The 14,804-nt window shown below is 44.8% G+C and overlaps 2 protein-coding genes across 2 annotated transcripts; one reads left to right on the top strand and one right to left on the bottom strand.

The window, feature by feature from the left end:
• Window positions 1–792: 792 nt before the first annotated feature.
• On the bottom strand, window positions 793–12,528 carry LOC138368329 (homeobox protein E60-like). Its single transcript, XM_069330856.1, has 4 exons — window positions 12,503–12,528; window positions 9,436–9,609; window positions 3,069–3,171; window positions 793–2,695 (listed from the first exon to the last, which is right to left on the bottom strand). Exons 1-4 carry the CDS (start codon window positions 12,526–12,528, stop codon window positions 2,579–2,581), a joined length of 420 nt encoding a protein of 139 aa, XP_069186957.1. The 3' UTR covers window positions 793–2,578.
• Window positions 12,529–12,699: 171 nt separating this feature from the next.
• LOC138368328 (circumsporozoite protein-like) lies at window positions 12,700–13,098 on the top strand. The gene has a single exon (XM_069330855.1). The coding sequence runs from the start codon at window positions 12,700–12,702 to the stop codon at window positions 13,096–13,098; it is 399 nt and encodes a 132-aa protein (XP_069186956.1).
• The last annotated feature ends 1,706 nt before the right edge of the window (window positions 13,099–14,804 follow it).

Genomic DNA, 14,804 nt, shown 5'->3' with positions numbered 1-14,804 from the left:
TAACATAGCTAGGAGGACATTAGATAAAGGAGGAACTGGCACAAATTAGAAGCACCTGAGATAATACGAGACTGGAGTAGGGGTTTGGTGGGGTAGGGGGGGGGGAGGGGGAGGGGAGAGAAGAGGTGGTGAGGTTACCTCACTCTGGTATAGGTGGGAGGGGGGGGGAGGCCCCCCTCGTACATAAATACAATATAAATTATTCTAAAAAAAATAATAATAATAACTTTTTAATGTACAGAACAAAACAACATTTTTTTTAGTATTATTCCTTTTCCCCGGAATTAGTTGCAAATTGATGCAACATTCGACAAAGACATTTCTTGAGGATGAGGGAGAAAATAATGTTTCCAAACATTTTTTGCGTTCGATTGTGTTCTGGTTCAAACATGTCACCAAATTGTTCGAAAGCTTTGTCACAGTGTCTTAAAAAAGAAATGGTTCGAAAGTCTTGCCATAATGCATCTAAAGCGTTCGGAAATTCAACCGTGGAGTTCATCCAATCTGTTAAAATACGCGTTCAGAGAATTCGTGGCGTTCGGAATGGTGGCATCAGCATTCTCAAAATATTCGGGAACGCAGCCACAGAAATCCCAAAGAGTTTGGGCCGTTCGGTAAACATTCCAGCGTGTCCAGTAATGTCGGGGCTAACACTGAGGCGAGCCTGGAACATCAGCAGTGTCCACAGGTGAGAGAGAGAGAGAGGGGGAGGGAGGGAGGGAGGGAGAGAGAGAGAGAGAGAGAGAGAGAGAGAGAGAGAGAGAGAGAGAGAGAGAGAGAGGGAGGGAGGGAGAGGGAGGGAGAGAGAGAGAGATAGGGAGAGGGAGGGAGGGAGAGGGAGGGGGTGAGAAAGAGACAGAGAGAGAGAGAAAGAGAGAGAGAGAGAGAGAGAGAGAGAGAGAGAGAGAGAGAGAGAGAGAGAGAGAGAGAGAGAGAGAGAGAGAGAGAGGGTGAGAGAAAGAGACAGAAAGAGAGAGAGAGAAAAAAAAAGAGAGAGAGAGAGAGAGATACAGAGACAGGGAGAAAGAGAGAGAGAGAGAAAAAAAAGAGAGAGAGAGAGAAAAAAAAGAGAGAGAGAGAGAGAGATACAGAGACAGGGAGAAAGAGAGAGAGAGAGAAAAGGAGAGAGACAGAAAGTGTCGGAAAGAAAGAAAGAAAGAAAGAAAGAAGTAAAGAAAGAAACAAAGGAAAGACAGGAAAAACTAAATCAACAAGTTACAAAGAAATAAATAAGTAACTTGAAACTCACTCGGATAATATGTTCATCTCTTATTCACTCTTTCTTCCTCTCTATCTCTCTCTCTCTCTCTCTCTCTCTCTCTCTCTCTCTCTCTCTCTCTCTCTCTCTCTCTCTCTCTCTCTCCCCCACACACACAACGTTAATAAATATATGCCAGAAGTTTCTACCCCCCGCCACTTGTCTCATCATTTATTACAATTTATCATGCATTATGTGTGATCAAATTCTTTGATTATCATCTTCCAAGAGAGTTATGTCACCACTGCACTGAGCTTCGGCTCTCTGAACCATTGGATATCTTTCAATTGTTTTCCTTCACTTCTCGAAAGCATCACCTCATCTGTTTTCATAATTTTCACTCTGCACTATCTCTTTTTTTTTCATTTTTTTCTTACTCACACGAGTTATCACTTCCTGTCTGTTCCCTTTCCCTGCGTATACTCTCCTTCCGGACATCCCTAGACTGGAAAAGCAATATCCGTGACCGGGCAGTAGAATATAAGTATATGTGTGTGTTGTTCGGAGCTGGCATGCTTCAATGGGAATGTCTTGTTTGGGACTGGAAGATGATGGGGTCGTTGTCTGGAAGGGACTGTCCAAACCTAGGTAGTCACGGATGTAATAGGTGAGTGATGTCCCAGCTGGAATGTGATGTCCCTGTTTGGAGGGTAATCGCTTGGATTACAAGGTTATGTACCTGATTTATAGATGCCCCCGTGGCTAGAAAGGATTGCCTGTGGATGGAAAGGGCCTTTCATGATTGGAAAGAGATGTCAAAAAGCTGGAAAAAGGATGTCCGTAGACTGGGAAAGGATGTCCGTAATATCCATTTATATGGAGGAGAGTGAAGGGGAATAGCAGCCATACATAATAACCCGGAAACTCTTGGGGGGACCCTAGCATCCGCTCATCCGCGCCATTTCGGACGATGCGGGTGGGGCTGCCTGGATGATAACACCCTTTCCATGACTTTTGGTCCAGTACTGAAGACCACGGAATGACAGGAAGGGGGCTATAGTGATCTGCGGTCTCGCGAATTCGTACCACTGGAATTAAATAGCGAAGAATAGACCAACTTCGACTCATTTTCTTCCATTCTCATAAATCGTTCGGAACGTCCAAGGAGTCAGTTCGCTCTTCTCGAGGCGAATCCTCAGCGAACGCCGCTGAGCTGAGCGGTTGGCACCAGACGCCAAAGGTACCAAGGCCGAGTGTCCCCGCTGCGGCGACTGTAACAGGAGCAGCCAAGGACGGAAGACCCTTGCCTCAGCGGTTCTGACTGGGGGGGAGTTGATGATGGCGGTAGCGAGAATCGCCGCCTCCGCCGAAGAGCGATAATCATACAGGAGGCAGAAGCTTGTCTTCATCCTCTTCCCGGATAGGAATAGTGGAGTGGTTGTAGAGTCCCTGCGCCATCAACTGCAGCGCCAGCGGGTTGGCCTGGCCCTTGGCCTGCTGGGATAGTGCCAAAAACTAGATCAGAGGTAGGCACACGTGCCTACTCGCTACTGACAAGGGTAATGGGGTATGGGTATATTATATGGGTATTCATCAGAGCCGCTTAATGGGTCTCCCCAATCAAGCTGCGACTGACGTCAATACAGTAAAAATGCTCATATGAGTGGCAATTTGAGTATAGAAACAATTATATGGACTTGATATTACGAGAAGAAAAATTAACCCATAAACCATCACCGAAGGAAAAAGTTGTGTTTTCAATTCCATATAAAAATCACAAGAGCAAAGAAATACGTCAAATGATGCCTCTGAATATAAGCAGAATCACAAGATATTTAGACAGAGGAAAAGAACATAAACGAGATTTCACCTTTTTTATCTTAGCCCGTTTGTTCTGGAACCAAATTTTGATTTGACTTTCATTAAGTCCGAGGTCTCTGGCCAAGTCCTGCCGTCGCTTCTCCGTCAGGTATCTGAAAGGGACAATAACACATCAGGAAGATGTCATTTTAGATTTTAGATTTTAGATTTAGATTTACGTACTCTGGACTACAATTTTCCTTACCACGGGCTATGGCGAACCCGTAAATGAGTTCGATTATTTACGATAAAGTTGTTTTTGTGATATTTGAGTCAAAGTTGAAGCCACATGTGGATAAATATCAATTTGAATGTCTTAATTTATATATTTTGTTTGTAATAGTGTGTTAGAGTGTCAATATTTGTGGTATAGTGTGTTGGTGCTGCAGTGTGTGAGAGTATACTTGTGTACTCACCTAATTGTACTCACCTAATTGTGCTTGCGGGGGTTGAGCTTTGGCTCTTTGGTCCCGCCTCTCAACTGTCAATCAACTGGTGTACAGATTCCTGAGCCTACTGGGCTCTATCATACCTACATTTGAAACTGTGTATGGAGTCAGCCTCCACCACATCACTTCCTAGTGCATTCCATTTATTAACTACTCTGACACTGAAAAAATTCTTTCTAACGTCTCTGTGGCTCATCTGGGTACTAAGTTTCCACCTGTGTCCCCTTGTTCGTGTCCCACCCGTGCTGAAGAGTTTGTCTTTGTCCACCCTGTCAATTCCCCTGAGAATTTTGTAGGTGGTTATCATGTCTCCCCTTACTCTTCTGTTTTCCAGGGATGTGAGGTTCAGCTCCTTTAGCCTTTCCTCGTAGCTCAATCCTCTCAGTTCCGGGACGAGCCTGGTGGCATACCGCTGAATCTTCTCTAACTTTGTCTTGTGTTTAACTAGGTATGGACTCCAGGCTGGAGCTGCATACTCCAGGATTGGTCTTACATAAGTGGTATACAGGGTTCTGAAAGATTCCTTACACAAGTTTCTGAAGGCAGTTCTTATGTTGGCCAGTCTAGCATATGCCGCTGATGATATTCTTTTGATGTGGGCCTCTGGGGACAGGTTCGGTGTGATATCAACCCCCAGATCCTTCTCTCTATTTGATTCTTGCAGGATTTCCCCTCCCAGATGATACCTTGTGTTCAGCCTCCTGCTCCCTTCGCCTAATTTCATCACCTTACACTTTCCAGAGTTGAACTTCAGCAGCCATTTTCTAGACCATTCCTCCAGTTTATCCAGGTCATCCTGTAGTCTCTGCCTATCTTCATCCGTCTTGATTCTTCTCATAATTTTTGCATCATCAGCAAACATCGAGAGGAATGAGTCTATACCCTCTGGAAGATCGTTCACATATATTAGAAACAGGATGGGTCCAAGTACTGAGCCCTGTGGGACTCCGCTGGTGACATCTCGCCACTCTGATGTCTTCCCCCTCACCGTTACTCGCTGTTTCCTGTTGCTTAAGTACTCCCTTATCCACTGGAGCACCTTCCCTTTTACTCCTGCCTGTTGCTCCAACTTTTTTAACAGCCTTTTATGGGGTACTGTGTCGAAGGCTTTTTGGCAATCCAGGAAAATGCAGTCGGCCCACCCTTCTCTTTCCTGCCTAATTTTCGTTGCCTGGTCATAAAATTCTATTAACCCTGTGAGGCACGATTTACCATCTCTGAACCCATGTTGGTGGTGCGTTACAAAGTTATTTCCCTCCAGATGCTCTACGAGCCTTTTCCTCACGATCTTCTCCAGCACCTTGCATGGTATACAAGTTAAGGAAACTGGCCTGTAATTCAGTGCCTCTTGCCTGTCACCCTTTTTGTATATTGGGACCACGTTAGCTGTCTTCCAACTTTCTGGTAAGTCTCCTGTTTCCAGTGACCTGTTATACACCATAGAGAGTGGCACACTTAGTGCTTCTGCACCTTCCTTTAGTATCCATGGTGAGATTCTATCAGGCCCAACAGCCTTTGTCACATCTAGCTCCAGCAGACACCTTTTGACCTCATCACTGGTGAGGTCAAATTCCTCCAAGGTTTCCAAGGTTGCCGCCTCCTCATTTAGTGCAGGGGCTTCTCCTTGTTCTATTGTGAAGACCTCCTGGAATCTCTTGTTGAGTTCTTCACACACCTCCTTGTCATTCTCTGTGTATCTGTTCTCCCCTTTCCGCAGCTTCATCACTTGTTCCTTCACTGCTGTTTTCCTCCTGATATGGCTGTGGAGCAGCTTTGGTTGGGTCTTGGCTTTACTCGCGATGTCATTTTCAAACTGTCTCTCTGCTTCCCTCCTCACTCTGATGTACTCATTTCTGGCCCTCTGGTACCTCTCCCTGCTCTCTGGTGTTCTGTTATTTCTGTAGTTTCTCCATGTTCTTTTACTCAGTTGTTTCGCTACCTTACATTCCTGGTTGAACCATGGGTTTTTCTGTTGTTTTTCGTTTTTCTCCTTTTGGACGGGGATAAACCTGTCTGCAGCTTCCTGGCACTTTTGGGTGACAATATCCATCATGACCTGCACATTCTTGTCTCTAAGTTCTGTTTCCCATGGTATTCCCATTAGGAAGTTCCTCATCTCGTCATATTTTCCTCTTCGGTAATTCAGTCTTTTCCCCTCCACTCCCATCCTTGGATAGGTTATCCCTACCTCCACCAAGTACTCAAAGGTCAGTACACTGTGGTCACTCATTCCTATGGGGGCTTCAACTTTGACTTCCCTTATTTCTGACTCATTTAGGGTGAATATTAAGTCGAGTCTAGCTGGTTCATCATTGCCTCTCATTCTTGTGGGTTCCTTGACATGCTGGCTCAGAAAATTCCTTGTTGCCACTTCCAAGAGTTTAGCTCGCCACGTATCTGCACCACCATGTGGGTCCCCATTCTCCCAGTCTATCTTTCCATGGTTGAAATCACCCATGATTAAGAGTCTTGAGCCATTCCTGCAGGCAACTGAAGCTGCTCTCTCTATTATATTAATAGTTGCCATGTTGTTCCTATCAAACTCCTGTCTAGGTCTTCTGTCATTTAGGGGAGGGTTGTAAATGACTGTCACTATTATCTTAGGTCCACCCATTGTTATAGTTCCTGTTATGTAATCTCTGAATCCGTCACAGCCCGGAATTTCCATCTCATCAAAACTCCAGTCCTTCCTTATCAGCAGGGCCTTATGTGTATTTGTATTAGTGTGCTTGGAAGTGTGTGCATGTGTATGTTAAAGTATGTGTGTGTTAATGTAACAGTGTGTGTGTGTGTGTACTCACCTAGTTGTGTGTGCGGGGGTAGAGCTCTGGCTCTTTGGTGTGTGTGCGCGTGTGTGATAGTGTACGTAGAAGTGTGTATGTCAGTGTTTGAGTATGTATAAATGAATTTCTGTAAAGTTAGTGTGTGTTTCCCTGTTCTCACACTAAGATAACATAACTTACTGGTAGTAACAAATTGATAAATCATGGAACACAATAACACATTCACAGGCCAGGTCAAGCATGCATATCCATGACCATCTCGAGTAAGTGTATTCTCATCACGGAAGACCAGACCAGACTGTCCCCAACTCCACACACAAACGTGGTCAAACCTTACCATTAACAACCATATGACATCATAACTAGGTGAACAAATCCATAAGGGCCGTGACGAGGATTCGAACCTACGTCCAAGAGGATCCCAGACGCTGCCTTAATCACGCTATTGTGATTTCTGTGTGTAATGAAGTAAGGGCGAAGAGGTAGAATAGCTTATTGACAGAGCTCAGGTGCATGGGGGGGGAATTGCATAAAACCCTGGTTTGTGTCTCGGAGAGACTGCAGGATCCGTGGTAGGTCTGGATGATTTCCCGGTTGCAATTCTTTTACCATGTCGTAGTTCAATCAATTAAGGCAGCGTCTGAGATCCTCTCGGACGTAGATTCGAACCCTCGTCACGGGCCCTTGTGGATTTGCTCAAAATTTATATATTTATGTCAAAACATTTCTTAGTTTGACATGTGATGCATGGTATATAGCACAACACACATTGAGGCTGAGGATATAGGTGAGTCAGTCAACATATCTCCCATAGGCTCTTACTCCTGATGCTTCTTGAAAGGTTATGACTCAATATTTATATCTCGGAAATACTGGCGACAACCGCAGGCTGCCTGTCACTCGTCTGTGGAGGTGGGAGAGCAAGAGACGGGTCAGTCTCCAGCCTGTCCTCTTACAAAGAACGTCGCTTTTCGTTTGACAAAAATTTGCCGTACTAGAAAAATGGAAGCGGCTGGCGAAAGTGACGTACTGTCCCGTTTTCTGTTTTGGGTCCTCTGGAAGGTTAGGATAAAGGCACTTTAAATTTACCGTTTGCTTGGCGTTGGGAAACCATACGAGGATGGGTCTCGAGTCTCCCTTCACACCAATGGAGTTACAGTTACTCGTATATTTCAGGTAACCTGTATAAGTCATATATTTGTTATACAAAGTCATATATTTGTTATACAGTTACCTTCAAGTGACATTGAGGCGAGTTCTCTTCTATGAGTAGTGAACATCCTGACGAACTGTGTCTGTGTATTCCCCCGAGACGAAGCTCAACGTCTTAGCATATCTTCAACTCCAAGTTGATCAGCACAAATGATCAGCACTGGTTCAGTAACAGGGTTGTTGATTTGTGGAACCAATTGCCGCGTAACGTGGTGGAGGTGGGGTCCCTCGATTGTTTCAAGCATAGGTTGGACATGTATACGAGTGGGATTGGGTGGTTATAAATAGGAGTTGCCTCGTATGGGCCAATAGGCCTTCTGCAGTTGCCTTTGTTCTTATGTTCTTCTTCTTAAATGGTAGTTGGGCTTCTCGTAAGACTATGACCATATGACCATTTTTCTCAGTAGTCAGCCGGCTGACTGCTACCTGACGTGGAAAATGTAAATACCAGATGACTCGCTGCTGCTGCTGCTGTCTACACACACACGACCTGAAAAAGGTTGGTTGACAGTTTCTCACAACAGCCACTGTCAATGGGCGGTAACTTCCCGTCACACCGTAGGGGGTCCCGTCAAGTTTATGTCAGATTAAAGTTTCTTGCATTCGACCAGGTTTGCTTTGACGTTGGTCTTCTAGTTGATGTACTAGACACTTAGACCGTTCTCTAGATTTCCTCTCCGTAGAAAAAAAAATATGCACTGGATTAGCCTAAAACTAAAAACATCAAAAACTAGCTAAAACCCCCAATCTTCAGGAAGCCTTAATATTGTAGTGATTTTTAATCTCCAAAAACCACTACAAATTTTACGGTGATTACAAATTCGATAAAAAAATGTAGTGTATTAAGCAAGAGGATATCACCGCTGCTTAGCCTTTGGTCTGGTGATTGATTAAGTCAGCCAAAAGGTGGCACGGGCATGAATAACCCGTAATTTGATTTTGTTTAGATCACCAGGCCTATTTCCGTGACCTGTCATAGTCCAATCATGGTGTCTTGCTGCTGCATGGCATCATAACTCTCCTTCGATTGGCTGCACTTAATCACGTGATCTTTAAAGGGTCGTCGACGGATACGACTTTCTACTTCTGCCAGGGGCCATCTTATTCGATCAAAATAACACGTTGGAAAAAAACTAATTCAGCCTGAAATTGCATCATTGCAGAAATTTACACGTCTTAACCTAAATTATGTTCATGGTGGTGTTTCATGCGGGATGTCAAGTATATCTCTAATTGCTAATATTTAGTGCATGTATGTGTGTTTACTATTTGTTTGTATTTGCAATTTGTGCTTGCAAGATCGAGCTGTTAGCTCTTGGATCCCGCCTTTCTATCGGCCGGTTGTCTTGTGTACTCCTCCTGATCTATTATCCTCTATTCATAACTGCTATACATATTTATCTTTTAACACACACACATACACACACACACACACACACACACACACACACACACACACACACACACACACACACACACACACACACACGTCATGGGGCTTGATTGCTGAGTGAACAGTGCTCTGGGCTCGTAGTCCTAGGATCCGGGTTCCATTCCCGGTGATGGCAGAAACAAAATGGGCAGTTTCTTTCACCTTGATGCCCCTGATACCTAACAGTAAATAGGTACCTGGGAGTTAGACAGCTGCTACGGGCTGCTTCTTCAGTGGGTTACTAACTACTAACTAATTTGTTTATTTCCACACACACACACACACACACACACACACACACACACACACGATCCGTAACAGCTGTCTAACTCCCAGGTACCTATTTACTGCTAGGTAAACAGGTTCATCAGGGTAAAAGAAACTGCCTATTTTGTTTCTGCCATCTCCGGGGGGGATTCGAACCCATACCCTAGGATTACTAGTCCAGAACGCTGTCCACGCAGCTATCAGACCCCCTCCATGTGTGCCATATATACTAACCTGTTTTCCTGGAATTCCTTCTTAAGTCTGGCCAGCTGTTCGGAAGTAAAGGCGGTTCTTGGTCTCTTTTCGTCCTTCTTATCTCTCTTCTTAATCCGTCTCGTCCGCGGCCCTGAAAAGCAAATACAAATAATTTCACCCGTCAAGTGGGACTTCAGAGAGGACAGTCGTGACCTAGAAATCGGGGTCAAGTTCTTATGTTGAAATTAATGTCAATTGAGGATAAGGAATACGTCTTGGATGGTATCAAAGAGATGGTTGATGTCAGTAAGATTTAAATGAACAAATCCACAAGGACACACACACACACACACACAGAGTAGTTTACGGATGGAATGCATTAGGAAGTGATGTGGTGGAGGCTGACTCCATACACAGTTTCAAGTGTAGATATGGTAGAGCACAATAGGCTCAGGAATCTGTACACCAGTTGATTGACAGTTGAGAGACGGGACCAAAGAGCCAGAGCTCAACCCCCGCAAGCTCAACTAGGTGAGTACAACTAGGTGAGTACACACACACACACACACACACACACACACACACAGAGTAGTTGACAAATGGAATGCATTAGGCAGTGATGTGGTGGAGGCTGACTCCATACATAGTTTCAAGTGTAGATATGATAGAGCCCAATAGGCTCAGGAACCTGTACACCTGTTGATTGACGGTTGAGAGGCGGGACCAAAGAGCCAGAGCTCAACCCCCGCAAGTACAACTAGGTGAGTACACACACACACACACACACACACACACACACACACACACACACACACACTACGAGGGGGCCTCGTAGCCTGGTGGATAGCGCGCAGGACTCGTAATTCTGTGGCGCGGGTTCGATTCCCGCACGAGGCAGAAACAAATGGGCAAAGTTTCTTTCACCCTAAGTGCCCCTGTTACCCAGCAGTAAATAGGTACCTGGGAGTTAGTCAGCTGTCACGGGCTGCTTCCTGGGGTGTGTGTGTGTGTGGTGTGGGGAAAAAAAAAAGTAGTTAGTAAAACAGTTGATTGACAGTTGAGAGGCGGGCCGAAAGAGCAAAGCTCAACCCCCGCAAAAACACAACTAGTAAACACACACACACACACACACACACACACACACACACACACACACACACACACACACACACACACACACACACACACAGGAGTGTGTGTGTGTGACATAAAGAGAATAACATATTGTGAATAATTTATTGTGACATAAAGAGAATAACGTCTGCCGCATATGCGAGGCTGGCTAACATCAGAACGGCGTTCAGGAACCTGTGTAAGGAATCATTCAGAATCTTGTACACCACATATGTAAGACCAATCCTGGAGTATGCGGCCCCAGCATGGAGCCCGTACCTTGTCAAGCACAAGACGAAGCTGGAAAAAGTCCAAAGGTATGCTACTAGACTAGTCCCAGAACTAAGAGGCATGAGTTATGAGGAAAGGCTACGGGAAATGCACCTCACGACACTGGAAGACAGAAGAGTAAGGGGGGACATGATCACAACCTACAAAATCCTCAGGGGAATCGACCGGGTAAACAAGGATGAACTTTTCAACACTGGTAGGACGCGAACAAGGGGACACAGGTGGAAGCTGAGTACCCAAATGAGCCACAGAGACGTTAGAAAGAACTTTTTCAGTGTCAGAGTAGTTAGCAAATGGAATGCATTAGGAAGTGATGTGGTGGAGGCTGACTCCATTCACAGTTTCAAATGTAGATATGATAGAGCCCAATAGGCTCAGGAATCTGTACACCAGTTGATTGACGGTTGAGAGGCGGGACCAAAGAGCCAGAGCTCAACCCCCGCAAGCACAATTAGGTGACAATTAGGTGAGTACACACACACACACACAAAGACCAATAAATCCCTGAACTATATGTTTAACAGATCTCTAACCCTGTCCATGGAGGACAAAAGAAAATATATATATATGCTGGTTAGCATTGTAAACATCTGGATACATCTGTCGTAGAACAAAAAAACACACAAAGCCGGGGTCCAAGAGCTAATACCTCGATTCTGCAGACACAAATAGTAAATACACCCACACACACACGAACACACATGTCCGATAATATCTCTTCCGGTTGAAAGAATTAAATTCTTAATTTATATAATATTGCAGGATGTTGCAAGTGATAATAAATGTCATCGAGAGATGGCTGTCTGCCGTACCCTGCTGGTGAGAGACGGGAAAGCAGATGACAGGAATTAGACAGGCAGAAGAGTTTATGGTGAAAATAACGTGATAACTTTCCAGCAGAAACTCAATTTTATACCGAGGGAAGAGAGTGACATGGACCACGGTACGCTGTGGACCACGGTATACTATGGACCAGGGTACACTGGACCACGGTATACTATGGACCAAGGTACACTATGGACCACGGTATACTATGGACCAAGGTACACTGTGGACCACGGTACGCTGTGGACCACGGTATACTATGGACCAGGGTTCACTATGGACCACGGTATGCTATGGACAACGGTACACTATGGACCAGGGTGCACTGTGGACCACGGTACACTATGGACCAGGGTGCACTGTGGACAACGGTACACTATGGACCAGGGTGCACTGTGGACAACGGTACACTATGGACCAGGGTGCACTGTGGACAACGGTATATTATGGACCAGGGTGCACTGTGGACAACGGTACACTATGGACCAGGGTGCACTGTGGACAACGGTACACTATGGACCACGGTACACTATGGACCACGGTACACTATGGACCACGGTACACTGTGGACCACGGTACACTATGGACCAGGGTGCACTGTGGACCACGGTACACTATGGACCAGGGTGCACTGTGGACAACGGTACACTATGGACCAGGGTGCACTGTGGACAACGGTACACTATGGACCAGGGTGCACTGTGGACCACGGTACACTATGGACCAAGGTACACTGTGGACCACGGTACACTATGGACCAGGGTGCACTGTGGACCACGGTACACTATGGACCAGGGTGCAAAGAACCATGTAATTAGCCTTACTTCCAGCCTAATGTATCCAGCCTTGGTGGCTTTGGACATTGAACTTCTCTTACCTAGGAATCCTCCACTGTTTTTGCATTCTGTGTGAAAGCTAGTGCGAACGCTGGCATGAAAGCTAGTGCGAACGCTGCATGAAAGCTGGTGCGAACGCTGGCATGAAAGCTAGTGCGAACGCTGGCATGAAAGCTGGTGCGAACGCTGGCATGAAAGCGGTGCGAACGCTGGCATGAAAGCTAGCGCGAACGCTGGCATGAAAGCTAGTGCGAACGCGGGCATGAAAGTTAGTGCGAACGCTGGCCTGAAAGCTAGTGCGAACGCTGGCATGAAAGTTAGTGCGATCGCTGGCATGAGAGCTAGTGCGAACGCTGGTATGAAAGCTAGTGCGAACGCTAGCGTGAAAGCTAGTGCGAACGTTGGCATGAAAGCTAGTTCGATCGCTGGCATGAAAGCTAGTGCGAACGCTGGCATGAAAGCTAGTGCAAACGCTGGCATGAAAGCTAGTGCGATCGCTGGCATGAAAGCTGGTGCAAACGCTGGCATGAAAGCTAGTGCGAACGCTAGCGTGAAAGCTAGTGCGAACGTTGGCATGAAAGTTAGTGCGAACGCTGGCATGAACGCTGGTGCGAACGCTGGCATGAACGCTGGGTAAAGTTGTTCACACATCAGCGTGTAAATATAGTTTGAGAGTCATGGCGTCAGTATAGCGGTATGAAGGCTGCAGCAGATGAGTCTCGCCTCCTCTAACATACATCTAACATAGGGTTAACATATCTGAACAGTCAGTCACCGCGACTTTCCTGCCTCCGCCCAACACACTTTGGCCCTTTGGCATTATATATATATATATATATATATATATATATATATATATATATATATATATATATATATATAGATATATATATATATATATATATAATATATATATATAGGTCAACCAAAAATTCCAGATCCGCCAACAAAACACTTCCAACTCCGTCAACAAAAAAATGCCCTTCCAAATACCCCATGATAAACACCATACTTGCAAAATATGCCATGGCTGAGAGCATATAAGCAAGATATATAAAGTATATTGTTCAGTGTCACTAGCGATTGGCCCCGCCAAGTATACCAAGGATAGCCTAGCATGCCAGAAGGTGAACCTTGAGGCGCTAAAGCACTCTTACTAATAAGATTGTCACTTTCGAAGGGGAAATGCGGTGTTTCCCGCGATCATTCTGTGAGAGAGGATTCCCATGAAGGGAATGAGTCAGGTGAAACAACTCAACATATGAAATGATTCATAACTAGACAGCAAAGGGTTGGTGTAGCACCGTTTTTAAATATTAATATTCAGATATTAGTTGAGAAGCGTAGCAAGTTTTCAGTGATAGTAACAAATTATCTGAGTTGTGATGCATTTCAAAGTCATACTTTTTGCCTGTGTTGTAGTTTTAAGTTATAAATTTCCATTGCAAGCGTAGCATTGATTTTAGAATACGTATATGCACAACCTCACAATTGTGGAGAATATTTTTACTTAGGATAAAAACCCACACGTATGTATTTTATGTAAAAATTACACCAAATCTATCGCATTCTTCTGAGTTCTATATCGAGGTCTGAGGTTAGGATGAGATTTACATTTCAAAGACTAATACGTTGTTGTTTACTCCTTGTGTAAATCTTGACATAAAATAACAAATACGTAAGTGTGGGTTTTTATCCTATGTTGTTATATCTGTGAGGAAACATTTCCATTAAATATATTTACTAGTACAAGTAATACGTGGAAGATAATAGCTGGTGAATTCATTATGGGAGAGTCAGAGGTGATGCAGTAACGGGAAGATGGTGGGCGTGTCATCCCTCAAGCCATATTTGAACATCAATTTAAATGCCACAAACCATCAGAACCCAAGAATCTGACCAATATGTTTAAAATTAGGCTATGTAATAATCTTTTATAACAGAGACCACAGCGTCACTTTAAGAAATATTTCGCATGCCGCAGTGCAAGGTGACTGAGTAGGATTTGAAGGAATGTCTCAGCGTGCGGCCTGAGGCTGCCAAGGCCTGGAGGAGAGAATCAACTTGGCTGGCCAAGAAAACCTGGTTATTTCAAGCTCTGTGTCAGTCCGGTACATCATTCTCAGGAGAGTGAGTGGGCAACTTTCCTTCAGTTGCAATTTTTACTGAAGAAAGGGTACACAGGACAGGAAGAAATATAACTTTTTGTACGTAAAAAATCCTGTGTCTAACGTCGGAGACTGTGGACGCTCGTTTCCGGTGATTTGTGCTCAATCCCAAGTTATCGTTAACAGCACTAAGCAAAATTTGAAAAAGAGATTGGTAAGTTTAACTGCTTGCTGG

Source organism: Procambarus clarkii, chromosome 25, assembly GCF_040958095.1.
Source record: "Procambarus clarkii isolate CNS0578487 chromosome 25, FALCON_Pclarkii_2.0, whole genome shotgun sequence".
Lineage (NCBI taxonomy): Eukaryota > Metazoa > Arthropoda > Malacostraca > Decapoda > Cambaridae > Procambarus > Procambarus clarkii.
Note: the sequence above shows the minus strand (reverse complement) of the source record. Positions and strands in the feature narration are given on the sequence as shown.